We start from the raw sequence: 25411 nt of genomic DNA on the forward strand, positions 1-25411 counted from the left end.
AATAGAAATTAAGACATTCTGGAAGGCCCTTAGAAGTATATGGGCCCTAGGCACTGAGCTCTCAGTGCCGGGGGACTGATAAATGTTTTGATCATCACTCCTGCTGAAGTGTAAGAAATAGGAAATTCTTATGCTTACAAGCAGCCCTGTGTGGGGCATTTATTTGTCAACTGTGTGTGAAGGTCTGGTGAACCCAAAGCCCTTTCCCAAAGGTTCCCTGTGGCTCATCTCCACTGTGCCCTTCCCAGACTTTACCATTTTTCTGGAAAAGCTGGACATCCTGAGTATAAAAAAGGTCAAGTGCCCAGATTTAAAAATGCTCAGATTTCAGGGAGTTCCCGTCGTGGCGCAGTGGTTAATGAATCCGAATAGGAACCATGAGGTTGCGGGTTCTATCTCTGCCCTTGCTCAGTGGGTTAACGATCCAGCATTGCAGTGAGCTGTGGTGTAGGTTGCAGACGCGGCTCGGATCCCACGTGGCTGTGGCTCTGGCGTAGGCTGGCGGCTACAGCTCCGATTCGACCCCTAGCCTGGGAACCTCCATATGCCACGGGAGCGGCCCAGGAAATGGCAAAGACCAAAAAAAAAAAAAATAATAAATAAAAAATTAAAAAATGCTCAAATTTCATGGAAGTTCCCATTGTGGCTTAGCAGGTTAAGAACCTGACTAGTATCCTTGAGGATGCAGGTTTGATCTTTGGCTTTGCTCAGTGGGTTAAGGAACTGGTGTTGCCACAAAGGTGCAGCATGGGTTGCAGATGGGGCTTGGATCTGGTGTTGCTGTGGCTGTGGTGTAGGCCAGCGCCTGCAGCTCCAATTTGACCCCTAGCCTGGGAATTTCCATATGCTGCAGGAGCCCTAAAAAAGAGAAAAAAAATAATTAAAAAAATTTTTTAAATGCTCAAATTTCAAAGGAAAAAAACCTCTATGCTTGAGTCAAACAAAACACCTCTGTGGACTGTACCTGGCATAACTCTGTAATCTCTGTTGAATGTGGCTGCAGGGAGAATCCTTAAAAACAGATGACAGGTGTGTGACTGGAGAACCAACACATCAGAAAGAGAAGAATGGCATGGTTTTATTGTGGATTGTAAAAAAGTAACACGAACTGCAGTTGTATGATTTTCTTACTTTTTTTTTTTTTTCCTTTTTAGGGCTGCACCTCTGGCATATGGAGGTTCCCAGGCTAGGGGTCCAATCAGAGCTACATCTGCCAGCCTACACCATAGCCACGGCAACGCCAGATCCTTAACCAACTGAGACCAGGGATGGAACCCACAACCTCATGGTGCCTAGTCGGATTCTTATCTGCTTCGCCACGACAGGAACTCCTGATTTTCTCTTTATGGGTAGTCACCTGGCAAGAGTATTTATGAATCTAATGAAAAATTTCAGGTTGTGTAGAATTCCATCTGTATTTATATTTATGCTATCTCATCCTCCTTAATTTGTGGTTTGAGCAAGAGGACCCTGATTTCATGACTTATATGCATTACAGAGAACTCTACTCTTAATCATGATTGTGAGTTTTTAAGAATGTATATAATTAGGTCTTAATCAAGGACTATGTGTCATTTCTACTCAGGTCATACTGGTTTGACTTCCTTTGGGGCTTTATCGTAAGAGAAAGAAGAGAGAGAATTCTGTGTCTCCTTATTTTTAAGTCTTCAGGAGTAAGCATTTAATAAAAATGATTTTTTTATGTGAAGTAGGACTTTAGGGATTTGAATGAAAAGCATGTATATATTCACTTTGTGACAAAGTCAGCCTGCGGCACTGCCAGAACATGGCTAGACATAGCCAAGCCCTTACATTGCCCTTCAGCTCAGCTGATTTCACTTTCTAATCCTAGATTGTAAACAGATAATTAAGATCTAGTGTGATGAGCATCTTGAGTGAGAAATAGGTTCCTATGGCAACGGAAGCAGAGCCTCTTACTTAGGCTTAGTGTGGGAGGGAAGTCTTTAAGTCCTTCTGGAGGAAGTGATATCTCCAACAAAAGTAAACAAACAAACAAACAAATTTGATTAGCCTTCAATTAGAGGCTAGGATGAAGGTGAGAGTGGAAAGCCCAGAACTGAAAAAATCTGGGCTTGAAAATAAATTTAATAGGACTGGAGGTTGCAAAGCATCACTCCCATTCAAAGTAGAGCACGTGTAACTTTCTGATGATTTCCTGTTTGTTTACTCTCTGTTCTTCAAACCCCATCTCCCACATAAAATAGGAGTCCTTCCTAGCCTGCTGATTCCTCAGTGCCTGGCACATGATTTTTAGTCTTTCCATGTGTCAGATTCTGTTCTAAGGGCGTCCCTCACCACTTCCCCAACTTCCCCTCCCTTTCCCCCAACACCATCCAACAGACAATATTCTACTTCTTCAGAGTTGGCTCAAATGCTTCCTTCCCTTTGGTTTTAAACCTCCTCCATCTCCTTACCCCCATCCCTACCTCCAGAATTAATTACTTCTTGAAAAGTTCCCACAGCTGGTGATCCTTCCTTGAAGTATCAGTTGAATTCTCCAGTGTTAGTTTGCTTTTCCTCATTTCTTTCCCCCATTCCTGTTAGTCTTAAATCATATGAAGACACCGTGTTTTTGCCTCTGTAAGCCTTTCAATACTCCATGTAGGCTTTTATACACCAAGCGGGACTCAAAAATACTTTGAATAAATGACTTCATGAACCCTTCTTCTTCCTCTCTTCCTCTAGTGCTCAATCTTTTAAAGCTTAAAATTGGACATCACATCCCTACTTAATTCTGTTGAAGGCTACTCTTTGCCCTCAGAATAGAATTCTAACTCCCCAAGCACAGTGGTTACCTCAGGGCCCTGTGTGAGCTTGCTTCCATCCACCTCTCCAGCCCTACACCTGGTCTAATACAACGTGACTGCTTACTGTGACTGCACAGCTGGGCTATATTGATTCATGCCATCGGATTTTGTTTCAAGTACTTCCTTTGCCTGGAAAGCTCTTTCCATTTTCTTTGCCTGGTTTGGCTCTGGAATGACCTCCTCAAGCAAGCTTTCCTTCTTTGAATACAGATCTTAGTAAAGAAGGAAAGAAAGAAAGAAAAAAGAAAGAAAAGAGCACTGAAGTATGGTTACTCTCCTCTATTTGTGATTAAAAATGAAAGCAATACCAAACTGTAAAATGTAACTCTTTTATCTTGTTTTTTGTTTTGTTTTAGGGCCACAGGTGCGGCATATGGACATTCCCAGGCTAGAAGTAGAATCTGAGCTACAGCTGCTGGTCTAAGCCACAGTCACAGCAATGCAAGATCTGAGCTGCATCTGCAATCTACACCACAGCTCACCACAAGGATGGATCCTTAACCCACTGAGTGAGGCCAGGGATGAAACCTGCTTCCTCATGGATCCCAGCCAGGTTAGTTACCCCTGAGCCATGATGGGAACTCCTATAAGTCTCTTAAATGACACACAACTGTATATATGTAACTGAATCACTTTGCTGTACACCCAAAACACAACATTGTAAATCTACTCCGAAATAAAAAAATTTTAAAATAATAACTTACATGAATGCTAGATTTAGACTATCGTCTGCTTATGATTTTTCTCTCATGCATCCTTTCTCTCCATGCACCCATTTCGCAGACGCCTTAAACAGACTATCCAACAATCCCATTGCTGGAATCTCAGCTTGGGTCAAAAGCTGCCCTGCTCTGCTTCTCGGCACCACTGCATTTTAAAGTAACTTGAACAGACTGTAAGTTTGCCTTTCCCCCTAGGGTATGAGCGCCAGAGGTGGCGGGAACACCATCTTTGTCCATGGAGCACCATACCTCAGCCCCACTCTCCTGTTGGCTCAAGATTTACTTGAGTCGAAGTAAAAACTCCTCCCGGCTGACCCACGCATTTCTTCTTTAAGAAGGCTTTCCCTAACTCATCCAGCAAGTGCAACTAGTTCGCGCCTATCAAGGGCTGGCACTGGGAAAAGGGTGCATTCCAACCAGCCCTGAAAGCCTGGACAAGAAGATTCCCTAAATTCTCCGGCGGGAGAACGCAACCCGCCAGGGAGACGCCCACAGATATTCAGCAGAGTGGGCAGAGCTGGGGAAAAAAAAAAAAAAAAAAAGACCGACACCGGAAGTCACGTGGCCACCTCCCCTTGAATAGTCGGCAATCGACTATTTAGCCTTGCAGGAGCCTCTGGCGGGCTGTGTTGAGATCCAGTCTTTCGGCGTTCGACTCGCCCGTGCTGCTGCCGCCGCCGAAGGAGGGGCAAAGCTCAAGATGGCGGACAAAACGCCAGGCGGCTCTCAGAAGGCCAGTTCAAAGGTAATTTCTTAAAGGACTTCGTGAGTCATTGAGTCTATCACTGTCGTCTGGAGACTACAGACGCTTCTGGCCAGCGGGAGGAGATTGGGGTGGAAGTCCGCGTTCCGGTCGCGACGGTAGGCCGGGGCGCAGACGCACCGTGGTGCGCAGGTTGAGAGGCCTGGTATCTCCCCTCGGCCCCAGCCTGGATTCGGCTCGAGGCTGGCGGGCCCGGGGCAGGTGGCATGAGTAGTTCGCCCCGCGCTTACCATTGGGGTGAAGTCAGGGATTTACACTGAGGTCTGACGCCAGGAAAACGCGCCTCTGTATTTCAGCTTGTTGCGCCCTGAAGCTCCGGGACAGAGCCTAGGAGAGGCGGGAATCACTTCCCGGTACTTAAGGTCTACTTCTCTTTCCTCGGTTCTTTGGGGTTTGGATCTCGTACGCTTCTGGCCTCCTTCAATTTCCCTCACGTCCTGCAGGGAAAAAATAATCTCTAGGGCTGCAGGTTGTGAGGGGAGGCCCTATAGTGGAGGGACGCGGGGTGGGAAATGCAGAGGCGGGAGCAGTTCTCCTTTGCGGTGCTGCATCACCAAGGTTAATGCTACGCTCTACACGTGGTCTTACCTCCCTTAAGGGGAAGTATGAAATGAACGCTTCTTTGGAGGGCTCATTTTCGAGGACTCGGGGTCCTCATCAACTCCCGAAAGGAGAACTTTCATAAGTTGCTTTTGAGTGTACAGGGAATCGTGTGCACGTATTGTGAAACCACTGAGCTGTGGGAGTAGTTTAGCTTTAGGTTGTGATTAGCATCTGGCACCAGTTGCCATCTTGGACGGGTCATTTAATCGTTTTTGCTTTGAGTTTCTTTTTCAAAACGATATTAAAAGTAGTAGATAGTGCCCAAAGTAGTTGTTAAGCTTTTCTATGCGATGTAAGAAATTGTGTAATACACATCTTAAAGAGCGTATATGAATTGCAAGTCGGTTACTAGGAAGTTAAGTTTACTGTAGACGGGGCTAGTTCTGTGTGTGCAGTTTGTTTTGGGAAATATAACCTGTTATATACTTGCTTTCTCAGTTTCTAATCATAATCTTTATGCCATTTGGTGCATGACGTCTATAATTAGTTCGTAATTAGTAATGGATTTACCAGAAATCCTTTAGTTGTGTGGAGGCTGTGATAGAAGGCCAGTATTGGCTGCTTTACGTCCTGCGTTTACTCCTTGTTTCTCCTCTCCCCACTTAATTTCCCCTTGATGAGGAGGGGAGTAGTTGGGTACATCACTCTGCCCACTTCCTCAGCAGACTCATCAGAAAAACAGCCCTGTTTACTGTTAGGGAACGATTACCAAAGTTAGCCACATCCATAAAATTCACCGGTAAGCGTCACTATTTTTGTTTCTTCTCAAAATAATACTTTAGTATCTCCTATTTGAGGCCTTGGATACATTGAAAACATTTTAAAGCATATGTTCAGCCTTCTCTAAGAGTATTTGTCAGGGTTGTATATGGCTTTTTTTTTTTTTTTTTTCTGGTAAGTGTAAATTGTTGAATTTGCCAGGAATCTTTTCAGTTTGTATTGCTTTAGATTATCGTCAATTGATGTGATTAAGAGGTTTCCTACGATGTCTGTAAAATATAGTAGGACTCAAATGATGTGGTTTTTTGCATTAATATGGAGGGTACACGAGGTAGTGGAGAGATTATGGATTTTGATAACAAAGTCGAGATTTGGATTCAAATTCTGACTGGGTACTTAATTGTATTTATGATGTCGCAAATTGCTTAAACTTTTGAGCCTCAACTTCCTTGTTGGTAATATGGACATAATCTCTTTCTACAGGGTTGATGTAAAGGTTAAATGAGTGAATAACTCTTAGTTCCTTTGCTTTTCCCTTTTGTTCTTAGAGGAAATGAAAAATACTTACTTTTGAAAATATCAGGATAAGTTGTAATGTTGAGATTTAGAATCTAGGTCATTAGTTAACATAATGACTATCCACATTGCTGCTTTTTATTTCTAACCCAAGTCCAGAATTTATTGGAGAGAGTGTAAGATCATTTTTGCTAATACTTTCAGTACTTGGAATTTCTAGCCTTTGCTCTCTAGTTTGATTTCCTTTCCTGTGGGGAGTTTAGATGAGTGAGGATTATTCTACTACAATACAGAGGGAGTGAACAGATTCTTCAGTTTTGTGCTTTCTTACTCTTTGTTAAATTGTAGTTATTAAATTCCTATTGATATGGTCAGAGATGCTTGTTAATCATACTTCTAGACACTGAGAAAAATGTTAAACTTAAAAATGTACAAGGGAATGTAATGTACAGCATGGCGACAGTCTTTAACACTACTGTATTGCATGTTTGAAAGCTGCTGAGAGTAGATCTTAGTTCTCATCACAAGAAGAAAACTGTAAGGCAAATGGCTATTAACCAGGCTTACTTGTGGTGATGTTTTTGTAATGTATACAGATATTTAATCATCATGCTGTATACCTGAATCTAATACAGTGTTTTATGTCAATTATATCTCAGAAGAAATTTTAAACATAAACAGGTTCTTGCCAATGACAATGGCAAAATTATTTGATGTGTCTTAATTATAACATGTTAAATTAGCTAGTTTCTTCTTGCTTTTAAAATTGTTTCAAGTATATGTAGTCAAATGATTTAATCTTTATGTGTAGTCCCTAATGAAGAGACCACGTGCCCTTTATTTTTTGTGTAATTTTGCTATGCTTTTCACTTTAAAGCCTGGCAAATGTAGAAATTCAGTAAATGTTTTAGGAACTAGCTAAAAATTTCCTGTGTATTTATTCCTGTATCACCAGACTAAAATAATGCTCTGTGGGGGAGGGGTGTTGGTGCCATGTTGTAGCTTCGATTTTAGGAAGAGAGGCAAAGAGCCTATGATTTTGCTTAGAAAAATGTTAAACATATTTCCTTAGATTTTAATTTATAAAAATTAATTTTGATTGTAAGAGTTGTCTGCTCAGCAAAATGGTATTCTCATTCTTCTGCATCTCCTGTGCTGGTAATACTGCTAATACAATGGGATTGTGTGCCTTGTTATTTTCCTCTGTGACAGTGTTTACTTTCTATCATATTACGAAAAATTGGGTTAGAGAGGTAAATGATCAAAGTAGACAATACTGCTGGCTTTCTTGGACACCCAATGCTAAATTGGTGTGGGAACTATTTTGATTCATTGCTGATTAACAAAAGTATTTCACTTGTATGAAATAAGTAAAATGAGGATCCTTTCAAGGCTTGTGCTCCTTAGGTGTATATTACTGCCTGTGTCATGTGGCAGCTGAAGATCTGTAAAAGTTAAATATGATCAAAAAACTCCCAACAAAACACAAACCTTGAAAATTAGTTTAAACTGAATCTTCGTTATGACTTGGTTGTAACTATAAGGTAACCACCTTATGTTAAGATTATAAAGTGGTTAGTTTTCTGAGTGGAAGGCTGTATTTTGGGGTGGAGGGAGGAATTAAGGACTTTTGTTTTCTTCATTGGTGCTTTTTAAAAATTTGAATATTTGTAGCATTGATGCTTGAATATGGCTGTTGGTATGATTTTAAAAAATTCCTATCTTTACTAGATTGAATTGGTTGTCTTCTGTATAAGTCTAGTATTTATTTCATTCTCATTTTTATTCCTTAAGCTTTGTTCCCCTGGAAAGTAAATCAACAAAAATATACTACTTTGCCTTACTGGCAAATGGGAGGAGGACTCAATGAGAGGAGGGTATGCAAATTGAAGACTCCTGCATCTCTATCCCTTTTTACAAAGAGCATCCTTTTTGAAATTAAAGGAAAACTTCCTACAGGATATTAAACTCAATGTTAATATTACAAATAACTTGTAATATTATACTAAAATTGCAATATTTTACTTATACTATTATTAAGTAGCTTTAACATTCTGTTGCATGTTGGCTGGATGCTAGATATTTTGCTGAAATAATTTTTTTTTAAAGGTGCAGTTGCCAGTAGTACTTGAGGCTATTTGATAATGTTAGATTCTCTTCTTTGAGGGGTTAGATGTCTCTTCCTTGAGGAGTTAATTTTTTTCACTAGGCTCTTCCTCAGTTTAGATTAACTATAGATCATTCAATATGTATTTAGGACTTTTTATGTATTGGTAGTGTTTGGGATGTGATTTTAAGGATAATTTCAGGTTTGTTATTTAACTTCATTAAAATAAATAGTGCTTGTCTCAGTGATTTTATGACTTTTTTTGAGAGGTGGACTTTGGTTTATCTTGAGTGGTATTTAGCTAGGTAGCTGCTACTTATTAGTGAATGGACAGTTTAGTATGTTAGTAGTGTGGGGTGTAATTTTGTTGGGTAGGTATTTGTTCCAACAGATTACATCAACAAGAATATTGAGACTCTGTCATTTGCCAGATCTTGTGCTTGACTCTGAGGAAAAAAATAGTAAATAAAACAGTATTCAGTTTTAGGGAGCATGCTGTCTAGTGGAAGAGAGGGTCAGCACTTAGTGGTATAAGGCAGAGTTATTGGAAGCATCTAAAATTTTAGAGAAAGAAGTGAGGGCTGGTTGAATGGAGGATGGTGGTGGTGGGGGAAAGGCCTTGGGAATAGAGGGGTGAGCAGAGTTTTGAAGAGTAGGCATAGGGGTATAAAAAAGAGATAGGTATGGTAAAGAAAACAAATCACTGGTAAATGGACTGATAAATGGTCCTCTTTAATTATTGCATAGGGCACTTCATAGGGAATAAAAGTTTCTGAGATGGAAAGGTAAGGTTGAGCTAAATTGTGGAGGCTTGGTGCTGTAGGATAAAATTAGCCATGGAAAATTCAAGTCAGGAAGATCCTTTAGGAAAGCTATTCTAGGGACATAGTTTGGGAAGGATTTGGGAGTGGGATTTGAAAATTTTTTGAAGTGCTGCTGGTAAATATAAAGGACTGCTTTAAAAAATCTCACCTCAGATACTCTCTGGGGAGCCTTTATTTAACATCATCTCACTCTCATTACTGTTTGCTTGCCCTCTGTGCTCTTGTGGTATAGCCATACTATTTTACTTGTCTCTTTTATTAGCTCCAAAGGGCAAGAGCTCTGTCTTATTTTATGGTACTGTGCCTATTATACAAGGCACAGTACCAGTAAGTGGTTGCCCAATAAATAGTTGAATAAAGGCAAGATTTGAATCACAATAGTGTTTTTAGAAAAAAGATCCCCCAAGAAGAGTTTTATTAAAAGTGGGATGAACACAATTTGACTCAGTTGATTGCAGGGAATAAAGGAGTTGAGGATGACTGTTATAATGCTGCTGGCATTAGTGCTTCACTCGTGTTTTTGTTTTATTTTTTGTTTTTTCTTTTCTTTTTAGAGCCTCACTCACGGCATTTGGAAGTTCCCAGGCTAGGGGTCGAATTTGAGCTGCAGCTGCCGACCTACACTACAGCTCACCCCAACACCTGATTCTTAACCCACTGAGCAAGGCCAGGGATGGAACTCATGTCCTCATGCATACTAGTTGGGTTTGTTACCACTGAGCCACAGTGGGAACTCCTCACCTGTGTTTGTGCTTCAGAACAAGGCAGGTGCTATTCAGCTTTATAGATGAAAGAGCTAGGCCCAAGGTTACAAAGCTATAAGTGCTAAAAACAGGAAATCTGAGTCCAGAATGTGTGCTCTTAACCTTTTAACTATTTCCAGGTTATGACATTGTCAGAAATAAGACTGTCAACAGGAGAAGATAGTTTGGGATAAGATAATTTTAGATATATTGGATTTGAGGAGCTTGTACACATTCAGGTGAAGATGTCTAAGAAGCTGTTGAACAACAGGTTGGGATGCAGGAGAGGCACCAAGGTTAAAGATAAGGAATTGGCAGTTATCTCAGTACAATAATGGTTGATTGAAAATCCATACATAAACCCTTGGTGTATAATAAAAGGTACAAATTCTACTGCGGAAATAGTTTCAAGGAAAAGAAAGATCCTATTAAATCTGTGGATAGTTTGCAAATTTGAGAACTCAGGTGTAGGGTGTTTTTCATTTGAAGTAAAGTAGGAGCAGCTAGAAAAAAAAAGTTTTATGGTATAGTTTAGTTAGCTTTGCTTTTGTCTCCTCAGCAGCCATCTTAATGATCTTTTTTGGAGTTCCCATCATGGCTCAGTGGTAGCAAATCTGACTAGTATTCATGAGGACAAGGGTTCGATCCTTGGTCTCACTTAGTGGGCTAAGGATTCAGCTCAGTGGGTTAAGGATCCAGTGTTGCCGTGAGCTGTGTGTGGTGTAGGTCACAGGTGCGGCTTGGATCCTGCATTGCTGTGGCAGTGGTGTAGGCCGGCAGCTGTAGCTCCCATTAGACCCATAGCCTGGGAATCTCCATATGCTGTGGGTGCAGCCCTTAAAAAAAACCTTCTTTTAATTTAATTTTTTGTTTTTTTTACTCTTCTTCCCCACATCCATGCTATATCTGCTTTCTCTATCCTGTGGTTAATCTTGTGTTTGCTTCTTTATTGCCTCAAACCTCCCTTATTTTACCCTTTCATTTCTTGCTTTTGGATCTTTTTATTTGGATAAGAATTTGTGCTGTGGACTTCAGAAGACCTTTATTATTATTATTATTTTTTGTCTTTTTTGATTTTCTAGGGCTGCACCTGCAGCATATGGAGGTTCCCAGACTAGGGGTCCAATCGGAGCTGCAGCTGCTGGCCTATGCCAGAGCCACAGCAACGTGGGATCCAAGCCGAGACTGCAACTTCACCACAGCTCATGGCAACGCTGGATCGTTAACCCACTGAGCAAGGGCAGGGACTGAACCCACAACCTCATGGTTCCTAGTCGGATTCGTTAACCATTGTGCCACAACGGCAACTCCTGGAAGACCTTTAAACATCATTAATTTGCTGTTCTTCAGTAAAAACATAAAACTCAAACACAAGACAAAAATACAATGCAGCTTTAGATTAACTAGAGGGAGAGGCTCAGCCTCTAGAGTAGTGATACATTTACTGCTTACCTTGGACCGTTAGCTTTAGAAGTTGGTTATTCCTGTAAAATTTTTATTAACAACTATTTGCATCTAACTGTTCTTGAGCCTAAAAAAGTTTCATTCTGAATGCTGTGTGAGCTATAGCTATGTATCAGTGGAAAGTGTCTGCTTTGCAGTAAATAAGATCAGTGCCATCTTAGGTTAATTGAAGTCAGCTGGTGCGTTGTATTAAGCCATGCTGTTACTTTTAAATACTAGAAATTATGATTTGGTTATGGTGCATAGATTAAAGAAAAGCTCTCACTGTCTTAGCTGCTCTTTCATGCTTATTCTTCTGGATGCGCTTTACAATTAATTTTGGCAATCCCCTTTTTCCCCTTGCAGAGACTTCCCTTTAGGATTTTGAGCCGTTGAATGAATTATGTAAATGAATTTATGTTTAGTTGACTTTGTCTTAACAATGTAGATTTTTCCATCTAGGAATGTGATGAATCTTTTCAAATGGTAACTTGATAACAACCCTTCTGTGAAGTGTATGTTTTCTTCACACAGAATTATACATATTTCTTTAGTTGGTTTCTAGGTGGGTTTTTTTTTTTTTAATTTATTTTTTAATTTTTTGGCCCCATCTGGTATGTAGAAGTTGCCAGGCCAGGGTTTGAATCCTAACTGCCTCTGCAACTTACACCACAGCCACAGCAATGGTGGACCCTTAACCCATTGTACTGGGGCTGGGATCAAACCTACACTGACTGCCACAGGGACATGGCTGGATCCTTAACGTAACTGCTGTGCCACAGTGGGAGCTTCTAGGTGTTTTATGTTTTTTGTTAGTATTATGACGAGGGTTTTATTTTTGTTACTTAGCAGGTTAACACTGGTGTATTAGAAGGCAGGTTTTTTTTCCCCCCTTCAATTCAGTCTCTTGACTGAACTTTTTTTTCTTTTTTAAGAGGAGTTATTCTCTTCGGTTTTCTAATTTTTAAGTGTCTGCAGATGATCGTATTTCAGACTGATTCAGAGCGTGTTTTATAGGGTTAAATTGAAATGTCAAAAAATTTCTTTTCTGACATCTTGCCTTTAGGAAAGGTTAGCAAGGAGAATAAACTGAACACAATAAAAGGTGGGGACAGAAAAATGATAGGTAGAAAGAATGGAGATGAGCTCAATACTCTGTTGTCTTGGAATAAATTGATTCATAATGAAAAATTGACCAGCTGTTCTTTACCTTATGTTTCAACCAGGTAAATAAAGCAGTATTGTGTGGACCCACAGGAATCTTATTTGGTCTTTTCTACACAATACAAATCTTCAGTTCTCTCTTAAAAATTAGCTTTTTTTTTTTCTTGCATTTTTTATTTGAAATCTACAGCTGGGAGCTAGGATCAGATGAGACATTTGTCGTCTCAAGATTCTTTTTGTCTTTTTAGGGCTGCACCCTCAGCAGGTGGAAGTTCCCAGGCTAGGAGTTGAATTAGAGCTGCGGCTGCCGGCCTATGCCACAGCCACAGCAATGCCAGATCCGAGCCTCATCTGCAACCTACACCACAGCTCACAGCAGTGCTGGATCCTGTAACCCCACTGAGTGAGGCCAGGAATCAAACAGGCGTCCTCATGGATACTAATTGGGTTTATTACCACTGATCTCAAGATTCTTGATTTCACTTTTAGTATTTAAAAATATGTGAAATAAGTAAAATCTCACTGCCTAGTACCTTGAAAAATTAAAAACAACTCAGTGACAGTTAAATTGTGGGCTGCCAAGTAAACATTTCAGAAAGATACCACATATTATTTAGTTAATAGCCTTACAGCTTGGCTTCTTCATCCTTAAATGCATAGTGAAAAATAAAGAGTGATATGCCATATGTAATCTGAAATGTAGATCAATTAAGAAAAAGAAAGATGAGGGAGTTCCCATTGTGGCACAGTGGTTAACGAATCCGACTAGGAACCATGAGGTTGCGGGTTCGATCCCTGGCCTTGCTCAGTGGGTTAACGATCCGGCGTTGCTGTGAGCTGTGGTGTAGGTTGCAGACGAGGCTCAGATCCCGCGTTGCTGTGGCTCTGGCGTAGGCCGGTGGCTACAGCTCCGATTTGACCCCTAGCCTGGGAACCTCCATATGCCTCGGGATCGGCCCAAGAAATGGCAAAAAGACCAAAAAAAAAAAAAAAAGAAAAAGAAAAAGAAAGATGAGATTTTAACAGTTGTCCTTGTTGGAAAGTGCTATTGTTTGAAGACTGAGCTCTTCTTTGTGCAACAGTTGTTAACAGTGGCATGCTGAAAAAGAAGCAATCCCTAAAATAAGTTGGAAATGTTGGCCTATCAAAGATTTGATAGTTTCAAGGAAAAGAAAGATCCTATTTCTGCAGTAGAATTTGTACCTTTTATGGGACGTCAAGGGTTTATGTGTGGATTTTCTTATTAGAATCTGCTTCTTACATGACTTCTGGAGGTTGGAGAAAGGAGGAGAGGTTTCTTTGCTATGTAGCAAGAAGTTGCTACCCCATCAGTGTTATGGCAGTAAACAGTGTATCTGATGACTTGGGAAGAGCTATTGCACAAAAATTCTGTTGTAAAAATAGTGTTGAGGGTTGGTTTTCAGTATGCCTCAGGTATATCCCACTATCACGTGTGTCATATTTTGGGAAATATACATTCTGAATTTTAAAGAATTGACTTACACATTTATTTTGGATCACAGTGTTTTCTTGTAAGCCTTTGGTTTTATTAGTTGAGAACAAATTGCTACAAGTTAGGAAAGCTTAAGTCTGTATAACATGAGAAACACTTGTTTCATTTATGTAATGCATTTTCTAACTATTTAAATGTTGACATTTATTTTTAATACTTGTAGACCAGATCATCAGATGTTCATTCATCTGGATCTTCAGATGCACATGTGAGTATAAAAGACAGTCTTGGTCTTTTTTCTTTAAAATTTAATATCTCTTTGTATATATCCCTACTTGATAATAGCCCTTATGACTTTACTTGATAAATAATTATGATTGTATCATATGTGCCTATTTTCATCTTTTTTTACTAGATATTTTGTGTTCTTTTTTGTATTCTATTCACATAACTTGGTAGAAACCAAGTGTGTATATTTCCTTTTTTTTTAATTATGCTTGTAAAATTTTGTGCATACATTGTGTGTACTCACATATTTTTTAACAGGTTTTGCATTATACACAGTTCTTTTCTCACTGCACAGTATACCTGTTGGAAATCCTCTCAAATCAGCAGACATAGCTCTGATCTGGTCTTTCTAATGGCATCTTAATGTTCCTTGGGGGAGGTACAGTTACTTTTTAAGCTATTTCTCTGTCAACGGGCATAGATATTTTGTTTAAAGATTTTTTTTTTTTTGTCTTTTTGCCTTTTCTAGGGCTGCTTCCCGCAGCATATGGGGGTTCCCAGGCTAGGGATCCAATCAGAGCTGTAGCCCCTGGCCTACGCCAGAGACATAGCAACTTGGGATCCGAGCCCCATCTGCAACCTACACCACAGCTCATGGTAACACCATATCCTTAACCCTCTGAGCAGGGCCAGGGATCAAACCCGCAACCTCATGGTTCCTAGTCGGATTCGTTAACCTCTGCGCCACTACAGGAACTCCTTGTTTAAAGCTTTTTGACATTTTGAATAATACTGTATAAACATTTCTTTACATGTGTTATTATAGCAGTGCTCAAAGTGTGGTCCTCATTCTGCTGGGGTTGCTGGGATTCCAAGGAATAGTTCTGAATTCAGAACTATTTTGTAGTAATACTAAGACATTATTTATCTTTGTGGTATTGACATTTGCACTAATGGTGCAAAGGAAATTGATGGGCAAGAAGTAAGTACAGCATAGGGGCCCTCTACTCACTATTTTGCAGTAACCTGTAAGGAGAAAGAATCTGAAAAAGAATATAAAGATATATGTCTGTCTTTATGTATGTGTGTGTGTGTAACTGAATCACTGTGCTATATGTCTGAAACTTACTATGCCATAAGTCAACTATACTTAAAAAAAAAAAATTGATGGGTAAACTGTTGGAACCTTAGCACAAATCAAGGCAGTGTCACCAACATGTGTTAGAAGTCATTGTATTCTTCCCTTAGCAGGCACAGTAAAACTGCTAGTTTCACTGGAGAATGTTCTTGATGAAGCAGTAAAAGTTATTAAATCTTGTCCTTGCATATGGGTCTTTTTAATGTTCTGAGTGATGAAATAAGAGCGTTTCTGCTTGCCAAAGTGTGGTGTTTGTCTTGAGGAAAGGTACTTGTGGGATTAAGTTATCAAACTGGCAGCTTTATTCATGGAATACCATTTTTACTTGAAGGTTAAACTGACAAACTATGGTTAATCAGACTTGGGTGTTTGGCAGATATTTTATTAAAAGTAAAGGAAAACAACTTACATCAAGAAGAACAACTATTAGCCATATAAAATTTGAGCTTGCAAGTGCAAGTTAGAATTATTGAAATCTGGGAGTTCCCATTGTGGTGCAGCGGAAACAAATCCGACTAGGAACCATGATGTTTCGGGTTTGATCCCTGGCCTCCCTCAGTGGGATAAGGATCCAGCATTGCCGTGAGCTGTGGTGTAGACCTGCAGCTGTAGCTCCAGTTCAACCCCTAGCCTGGGAACCTCCATGTGTCATTAGTGCGGCCCTAAAAAGCAAAAAAAAAAAAAAATATTGGAAACTTTTCATAAACTTAAGGACTTCTCTGATGAGATCAGTGGTGGTATTAGGGGATTGAAGGATCATTGGTGATATATTTCGATAACATATAATGAAGTTTGTCAGTGTTTGAACATTTGGGTTTTTAGTTTCAGTACTGCATATATGAATTTTAAAAACCTGTTTTACTTTTCTTGAAGATGGATGCATCTGGACCCTCAGATAGTGATATGCCAAGTCGGACACGACCTAAGAGCCCAAGAAAACATAATTATAGGAATGAGAGTGCCCGTGAAAGTCTTTGTGATTCTCCTCATCAGAATCTCTCAAAAGTAAGTATTATTAAATATAGGAAAGAGTAGTTAATGATTTTGATTTGTCCTTGATTGAATTTGGTAGTGAATGTCTTGGTTTTGTACTTGTTTCATCTTACACTATTTGAAAATGGCATTCATTATTATATTTTGGTTAACAATAAACTCAGACTTATCCAAGGAAATGTTTTGTTAGCTCATCTGTAAAATATTCTTTGATTTAAAATTTATAGTTTTATTTAAAAACTAAGGAGCGTTTTGGATGTAAAATGGTTAATAGTCAGATTTATTGTTCTCCCCTTATACCTAAACCTTTACTGAACCAAGTGTCAAATGCCAGTCACTAGAAATACACCCGATGACTAAAACATACTTTTCTCAGAGAGCTTATATGTAGTCCTGCCCTGGGAAGCTATTCACTCCAGTCAGTGCAGTGCCCAGAGTAACCTGCGCAATTTCAAAGAATGTTTTCTTGTCATGGTTAAATTTGGAAAATAGAATGAAGAAGATAAACATTACCAGCCAGTATTAACATTGGTAACACTTTATTTTTTCGTGTTTGATATTTGTAAATGTATTTTTACTTTGCTGAGGTCCATTTTACAGGAATATGTTTTAAAAGACTGTTCAGATATAATTTTTCTAATTTTAGGAAAAATTATGTGAACAAATTTTTAATAGATAATTATATTTTTTGAACAAATATTCCGTAATTTCCTTACCACTTATCTCTTATGTGTTTAGGTCTTAGGAAATAACATTAAGTACAGAAATTTTGTTTTTTGTAAAATTGCTTTTCGTTGAATTTATATGTAATTATTACCATTTGTTTAAACTTCAAAAGTTGAAACACTGGTGCTGAATGATGGCAAAACATTTTCCTTTCTGATTTGGGGGAAAATTTATTTTGAATATGTCCTGAAACCCAGTATGGACTTTTGAGTTATGAACTGCTTTTATTTTTTCAAAGGGATTTTAATGTAACTTTAAAGTAGTTTGCAGCAATATTACTTTTCCACTCCATATTTCACAAGGGCAAGCCCGTTTAAATAACCAGGGGATTGATAATCTAATTTTGTACTTCTCATTTTGGTAGGTGAGAGAGAAACCTTCAGATCTCAATTGCAGATTGATATTTTAGGTTGTATTTAATAAACATTCCTCTCATTTATTTGGCCATACAAATAAATAAAGTTTATTTGTTTATTAAGTTCCTGGGCCGGGGAGCGAACCCACCCGCACCACAGCAGTGATAACCACTAGGCTGTCAAGGAACTCCAACATTGCTCTCTTTTAAAAGTTTATGAATCAGGAGTTCCCGTCGTGGCTCATTGGTTAGCGAACCCAGCTAGCATCCATGAGGACAAGGGTTCAATCCTTAGCCTCACTCAGTGGGTTAAGGATCTGGCATTGAGGGTGCACTGTGGTGTAGGTCGCAGGTGCAGCTCAGATTGCAAGTTGCTGTGGCATAAGCTGGTGGCTACAGCTCTGATTCAATCCCTGGCCTGCGAACCTCCATATGCCATGGGTGAGGCCCTAACAAAAAAAGCAAAAAAAAAAAAAAATTAACATTCAAATGAATAACATTTAAAGGTCTACAATTTATTGAAGCCATATTTCAGGAGGAAGTTGTTTCTAAAATAAATGAAGTTAATTGATGACTATTTACTTGTCTGAAACCTAAAACACTGTATGTGATATTTTCTCAGCAATGAAAATGAAACTATTGTGTTCATAAATATGAGTTTTGTTGATGACAAAGAGTGAGGTAAGTTACTGAATTATAAAAGGAAGTGATGATTTGTTGTACCTGAAGCAGGGGTTCCAGATGGTAGTAATTCTTGATACTGAACCATGAAAATAATATGCCTCCTCCTATTTGAATGTCTGTTTTCTGTTACTGCTTCTTTTGCCTAGAAACTTCTGTAGTTTACCTCCTTAACTGCATTCTTGCTATCAACAATTAGGTGGAATGGGTCCTAAGCCTTGGTGTCTCTGTGTTTTATTTTTACTTTTTTTTTTAAATGGCTTTTGTATGTTATTAACTTTTAGGGTAATAACAAGTTAATTGAGTTATAGATAGCATTGAGAATGTGTATGTAAAGGTATGCTTTTTATTTCTTTCCACAGCCTCTTCTGGAAAACAAACTTAAAGCATTCAGTATTGGAAAAATGAGTACAGCTAAGCGAACTTTAAGTAAGAAGGAGCAAGAGGAATTAAAGAAGAAGGTAATGCTTAAAATGTGTTTTTAGTTATCTTTGTCAGTAAATATGTCTAAGGGGGTATTAAGTATATTTACAGTAATGTTTTTCAAAGATTCTTGACCTCCAGGGAATTTTCAGCTCCCACTCCCAAGTTAAGTCTGTAGCACAAGTTATATTCAGAGGAGTCCAACTTTATCCTTGTCCCCTCCGCTATTTCGTCTCTTCTTTGTAACAGTTTTGATTATTTTTGTTCTTTTTATATAATCAAGTGTGTAAATGTACATTGTGCCTTTTCTTTTTTAGATGAACAATAGCATGCTATACACAGTACACTTTTTTTCCACCTTGGCTTTTTTATTGGCAGATAATGTTCACATCCTTTTAAAATTTTATTGGAGTATAGTTGACCTAGAAAGTTGTTAGTTTCGGGTGTGTAGCAAGTAATTGGCTATCAAGTAATCCCAGCATCATTCATTGCAAAGTCCATCCAGGAGTTCCTGTTGTGGCTCAGCAGAAACCAATCCGACTAGGAACCATGAGGTTGTCAGTTCAATCCCTGGCCTTGCTCAATAGATTAAGGATCCAGTGTTGCTGTGAGATGTGGTGTAGGTCACAGACGCAGCTCAAATCTGGTGTGGCTGTGGCTGTGGCTGTGGCGTAGGCCAGTAGCTATAGCTCCAATTAGACCCATAGCCTGGGAACCTCCATATGCCTTGGGTGTGGCCCTAACAACAAAAAAAAGTCGAGTCCATCCATTCTCCACTGATTTGAGATGCCCCTTTTATTGAATACTAAATTTCCATATTCTGTTAGATTTCTAGATTTTCTGTTTTGCTTTATTGGCCTTTCTAGTCATACATGTTTTGGGGTCATTTAGAATAATTACAATTGTCAAGGTTTCTCCTGAGGGTTTTTTTTTTTCTTTAATGCTGTCTGGAGATACTGCCCCTTCAAAGTTCTGATACCCATGTCTTCGATAGTTTGCGAAGGAAATCTTTATATTCACTGAATTGGATTTATTGAACCTTGGAAATGTCCTAAACATTTAGTAGAATAATATAGTTTGTATACTCAGTTGTCATACAGTTGGACCCTTGAATTGTCCCTAAACAAATTTACTTAATGGGTCCTTTTCTGGTTCCATAAATTACCCTTAGAGAAGCAAAATTCCCTTTAATTTCAGTGTTAACTAGTATCTACTAAGGGTTAGATATTATTTAGGACTGTTGAATAACCTGCTTTCCCCAGTGGAGGAGAGGTTTTGTTTACATTTTTTCTTGGTGTGTTTTACCCTATGTACAATAATTTTTATTTTTATTTTATTTTATTTTTGTCTTTTTAGGGCCGCATCCGAGGCACATGGAGGTTCCCAGGCCAGGGGTCTAATTGGAGCTGTTGCCACAGTAACACCAGATCCGAGTCACGTCTGCAACCTACACCACAGCTCTTGGCAATGCTGGATCCTTAACCCACTGAGCGAGGCCAGGGATTGAACCTGCAACCTCTTGATTCCTAGCCGGATTTGTTTCTGCTGTGCCATGACGGGAACTCCTGTACAATAACTTATATCAAATGATGTCAATATTTTCTTGTGTATTTTAGGAGGATGAAAAGGCAGCTGCTGAGATTTATGAGGAATTTCTTGCTGCTTTTGAAGGAAGTGATGGTAATAAAGTGAAAACATTTGTGCGTGGAGGTGTTGTTAATGCAGCTAAAGGTTAGTATGAATATTGTAGTCCTTGGGCAAACCTAAAGTCTTGGTTGGATGACTGCAGGTAATTGTGAAAGAAATTGGTTGCTTTTGAATTTCATGTTTCCTTTCTATCAGCACCCTCTAGTGGTGATATTAATTAGCAAACTGTATGGCCAACTATGGGTTACTGAGAAATTGGAGCCAGATTTAAAGTTTTAAAATATCTAGTACCTTTCAGGTTTTGAGATAGCAGAGAACTTTGTAAAAAACTTAAATGTAGTTTGTAGTTTTCCTCTAAATGATTAATATTTTTGAGAATAATATTTGAATTTAATTTTGTATTTTGTCGCTAGTGATATATTTTGATACCAAAAGCATTTTAACTAATTTTTGCTCCTAAATAAAAATAGTAAAGAAAATCCATGTAATGTGAAATTGGTTTTGAAATTGAGCATTTTAAATTTCAGAAGAACATGAAACAGATGAAAAAAGAGGAAAAATCTATAAGCCATCTTCAAGATTTGCAGATCAAAAAAACCCTCCAAATCAGTCATCCAATGAAAGACCACCATCTCTTCTTGTGATAGAAACCAAAAAACCTGTAAGTCCTACTTAAATAAAGTGACCATTTATGTACGGACATGACACTACCAGTATTTTTAGTACTTCCACTGTAAGCAGGACTTTGGTTTCTTGTTTTTAATTATTTTGGGAGTAGATGTTGAATATTTATGCATAATCTTCCTAAATGAGAAATAATAAATTAGGACACATAGATATTCTTTTTATGTTCTTTGAGCAGTGAACATTTGCTGTTACTTATATTGCAAGTAAAAAGTTAATTGCATTTTAGGTATAAATGTAAAATAATGGGATTGTCTTTTTAAGCAATGCTGAACTTGCGTATTTAAATTATATCAGCATGTATGGTATCGGTTACTTTGGAAGACTAGGTACTCCAGTAGTGTGTCTGTTGCCTGGCACATTTTTGAAATTGTCAGAACTAGTGACACTTTCCTTTAAACATGCTCAGTGTTAGGAAATCTTAATTTTTTGAGGGTTGGATTTTCATGTGGGATGGTAGGTAGATGTGGGTCATATCATTTGGAGCGAAATTTGGTGAAGAAATGTGATTATATTGAATAGTGAGACTGATTTTTCTTGTGTGACTTTTAAGATCGCTCTGAAAGCAATTAAAAAAAAAAACTGTTGAGATTAATTCACACACCATAAAATTGACTCTTGAAAATTATAGTTTTTTATATATGTGTTTTAAATACATATATGTGTCTGTGTATATATATATGTATGTATATATATGTAAGTATATATATATGTATGTGTGTATATATATATATTTTTTGGTCTTTTTGTCTTTTTTAGGGCCACATCCACGGCATATGGAGGTTCTCCCAGGTTAGGGGTCTAATCAGAGCTACAGCTGCCAGCCTAAGCCACAGCCACAGCAATGCCAGAGCTGAGCCGAGTCTGCGACCTACACTGCAGCTCAGGGCAATGCCAGATCCTTAACCTGCTGAGCGAGGCCAGGGATCCTAGTTGGATTCCCTGCTGTGCCACAACAGGAACTCCTTAAATATATTTATAGTTGGGCAACAATCACTAATCTCTAATTTTAGAACATTTTATTATCCCAGAAAGAAAGTTAACTTTTGTATACTTAACTTTTAGTCATCCCCAACTTCTGGCAACCACTAAACTACTTGCCATCCCTTTGGATTTATCTGTTTTGGACATTTCATGTAGATGGAATACAACTTGTGGCCTTTTTGTGTCTAGCTGCTTAGCATAATGTTTTAAGTTTCATCTATATTGTGGCATATGTATACCATTACTTTATTCTTTTTTATGGTTGAGTAATCCACTTTATGGATTTACCACATTGTTTATCAGTCTGTTTGTTACTTGGTAGATGTTTGTGGTGTTTCCACTTTTTGGCTATTATGAGTAATGCTTCTAAACACATTCATGTATAAGCTTTTGTGTGAACATGTATTTTTTATTCCTCTTACATATTCCTAGGAGTGGAATTGCTGGTCATATGGTAACTAATTTGTTTAACCTTTTGAGAACCTGTCATACTGTTTTCCAAAGTAGCTGTACCATCTTATAGTCCATCAGCAGTGTATAAGGGTTCCAGTTTTTCTATACCTTTATCACCACTTGCTAAAATGTGTTTGTTTTTAAAATTAGTCATCTTAGGAGTTCCTGTCGTGGCACAGTGGTTAACGAATCCGACTAGGAACCATGAGGTTGCGGGTTCGGTCCCTGACCTTGCTCAGTGGGTTAACGATTTGGCGTTGCCATGAGCTGTGGTGTAGGTTTCAGACGAGGCTCGGATCCCACGTTGCTGTGGGCTCTGGCGTAGGCAGGTGGCTACAGCTCTGATTAGACCCCTAGCCTGGGAACCTCCATATGCTGCGAGAGCGGCCCAAAGAAATAGCAAAAAGACAATAAAATAAAATAAAATAAAATAAATAAAATTAGTCATCTTAGTGGGTGTGAAGTTTTACCTAATTATGGTTTTGATTTGCACTTGCCTAGTGATGTTGAGCATCTTATGTGTTTATTATCATTTGTAGTTTTCAGTACAGAAATGTCTTTTCAGATCCTTGGCGCTTTTTCTTTTCCCATGTCTTTGTCTTTTTAGAGCTGCACCCACAGTATATGGAAATTCCCAGGCTAGGGGTCATATCAGAGCTGTAGCTGCTGGCCTACGCCATAGCCATAGCAACACCAGATCCAAGCCAAGTTTGTGACCTACACAATAGCTCATGGCAACGCCAGATCCTTAACCCACTGAGCGAGGCCAAGGATCAAATCTGTGGTTCTCATGGATTCTAGTCACATCGTTTCCACTGAGCCACAACAGGAGTTCTTTGGAACATTTTTTATTTGGGTTGTCTTTATTGTTGAGTTGTAAGAGTATTTTTTTACATGCTTCTAGAGTCAAGTTACTTATGTTTTTCTCCCATCTTTGCCTTTTTTTGATAGTGTCCTTTGAAGAACAAAAGCTTTAAATTTTGATGAAGTTCAGTTTATCAATTGTTTTGTTGCTTTTCCTTTTGTTTCTTGTAGTAAACCAAAGAAGTTTTGTCCTTCCTTCATATCTGAGAAACTATTGCCTAGTTTAGCTTCATGATGATTCACTTGTGTTTTTCTCTAAGAGTTTTATAGTTTTAGCTCTTATATTTAGCTCTGTGAACATTTGAGTTAATTTTTGTATGTGGTGTAGAGTAGAAGTAAAACTTCAATTTTTATTTTGTTGATATTATGTTGCGCTAGCATCATTTGTCGAAAAGATTGTTCTTCCCCATTAAATTATTTTGGCACTTTTATAGGAGGAATTCCAAAATGATTTTTGGAAGCAGTTTTAAGAGAGAAATTTCAAAGGTGTTTGTGTTGCTGTTTGTTTCAGTAATTCATATCCTCCTTAAGGTGATTGTTTTGAAGAGTGCTTATTTTTATTTTATTTTATTTTTAATTTATTTTTTTTTTTTTTGGTGGCAGTTCAGTTACTTTTTTAGTTTTGCCCCCAGTACTCTTCTAACAGTATTCAGGACTATGTATTATAGACTTTTGTGGGGCAAAAAGTTGGTGGCTCCTTTAAGACTGCTGCTTATTTTTTTAAATAATTATTAAATTCTTAGTTTTGGAGTTCCTGGTCATGACTCAGTGGATAACAAACCCGACTAGAATCCATGAGGATGTGGGTTTGATCCCTGGCCTCCCTCAGTGGGTTGAGGATCCGGTGTTGCTGTGAGCTGTGGTGTAGGTCATAGACTCGGCTCGGATCCCATGTTGCTGTGGCTGCAGCTACAGCTCCAACTGGACTCCTAGCCTGGGAACTTCCATATGCCAAAGGTGTCGTTTCCCGCTCCCCCCCGCCCAAAAAAAAGAGAGAGACAAAAAAAAATTCTTAGTTTTAGAGAACAGGAAGGGAAGGTTAATGGTAACAGAAACATTCTTTCTAATTTAAATAATTAGGCTAAAATTGGCACTAAAGTAAAAGTTTATTTAAAATGATCTGATTATTGAATCATTAGTTTTATTTAACTTTGTTTTGTTTGAAGTATAACTTATCATATCCTTCATAGCCACTGAAGAAAGGGGAGAAAGAAAAGAAAAAAAGCAATTTGGAACTCTTCAAAGAAGAATTGAAACAGTAAGTTTTATAGTGCTGAGAATGGCTGTCATAGGTATATTGAACTGATACTTACAGATGCAGGTATGAAGAAAGTAGTCTACCAATTAGTTTTTACTAACTGGCGTACCATGAGGCTGTTTAAAGTGATACTTTGTGGGATATGTTTGAAAATGAAATAGTGTTTTGTCAAGTGTCTAGGTTGCTTGCATTATGTGGATGCAATTCAATTGATTTAACTAATGTCCGGAGTCCTGTTTGCAGTGGAAACAATATAGTTACTAAAATAGGGGTGAAGAGTGGTCACCCTTAGCCAAGAAAGAACAATTTCAGTGGTTTTAATGTTGAATTTCCTCCTCACCTTAAAAGTGGGCTTTGTGTTCCCATTGCTTGTGTGATATGTCAGAAGTTTTTTCATGGCTTGTAGCTGAGGGACTCTTGCTTATCAGTACTGGCTTTACACACATTTCAAGTTATTTGAAGACGAAATCTGGATAATTTCTGTTATTAAATATGAACAAACAAATTTTGGCTCATTATTAGTGACTATGTATATTTTCAACAGAATTCAAGAAGAGCGTGATGAGAGACATAAGACAAAAGGCAGGTTAAGTCGATTTGAGCCACCTCAGTCAGATTCTGATGGTCAGCGTCGTTCTAGTAAGTCAAATTTATTTTAATGTTTATATTTGTGATGAACAATTCTAAAAACTTAAGAATTGCTTTCTTTTCTTCCTTTTAAAGTGGATGCGCCTTCAAGAAGAAATAGATCATCTGGTGGTAATACAGTTTTTTGCTTTTTTTTAATTCATAGAAATGGTCCAGACTTTGTATTTTGCAGGTCATAATTTTTTTTTTTTTTTTTTGCTCTTGGTCCTAGTTCTTGATGATTATGCACCTGGTTCACATGATGTAGGAGATCCAAGCACTACTAATTTATACCTCGGAAACATTAATCCACAGGTAATATTGGAAAAATAAGATGAATGTTGGCTCATATGCTTTATACTTTTAGAGGAAAACTATTTTTTCAATCAGTTCAATCAGTTAAAAAAAAATGAATTCAAGAATCTGAAGTAAGCAAATTTGGTGGAACTTTGTAAGTCTCTAAA

The 25411-nt window shown here is 38.3% G+C and overlaps 1 protein-coding gene across 3 annotated transcripts in view; it reads left to right on the forward strand.

Annotated features, from left to right (window-relative positions):
- The first annotated feature begins 4166 nt into the window (after window positions 1–4166).
- U2SURP (U2 snRNP associated SURP domain containing) overlaps window positions 4167–25411 on the forward strand; it is a 50829-nt gene continuing 29584 nt past the window's right edge. Inside the window, exons 1-10 of one of the 3 annotated variants that reach the window (XM_047784007.1) lie at window positions 4167–4295; window positions 14110–14154; window positions 16126–16257; window positions 18370–18468; window positions 20047–20161; window positions 20605–20738; window positions 24253–24320; window positions 24865–24959; window positions 25044–25079; window positions 25180–25262. In XM_047784007.1, coding sequence (XP_047639963.1) covers window positions 4251–4295; window positions 14110–14154; window positions 16126–16257; window positions 18370–18468; window positions 20047–20161; window positions 20605–20738; window positions 24253–24320; window positions 24865–24959; window positions 25044–25079; window positions 25180–25262 — 852 coding nt within the window. In that variant the 5' untranslated portion in view covers window positions 4167–4250. The remainder of the gene's footprint in view (window positions 4296–14109; window positions 14155–16125; window positions 16258–18369; window positions 18469–20046; window positions 20162–20604; window positions 20739–24252; window positions 24321–24864; window positions 24960–25043; window positions 25080–25179; window positions 25263–25411) is intronic. The other 2 variants (XM_047784022.1, XM_047784016.1) reach the window with 2 other exon arrangements.

Source organism: Phacochoerus africanus, chromosome 1 (assembly GCF_016906955.1).
Source record: "Phacochoerus africanus isolate WHEZ1 chromosome 1, ROS_Pafr_v1, whole genome shotgun sequence".
Taxonomy (NCBI): Eukaryota; Metazoa; Chordata; class Mammalia; order Artiodactyla; family Suidae; genus Phacochoerus; species Phacochoerus africanus.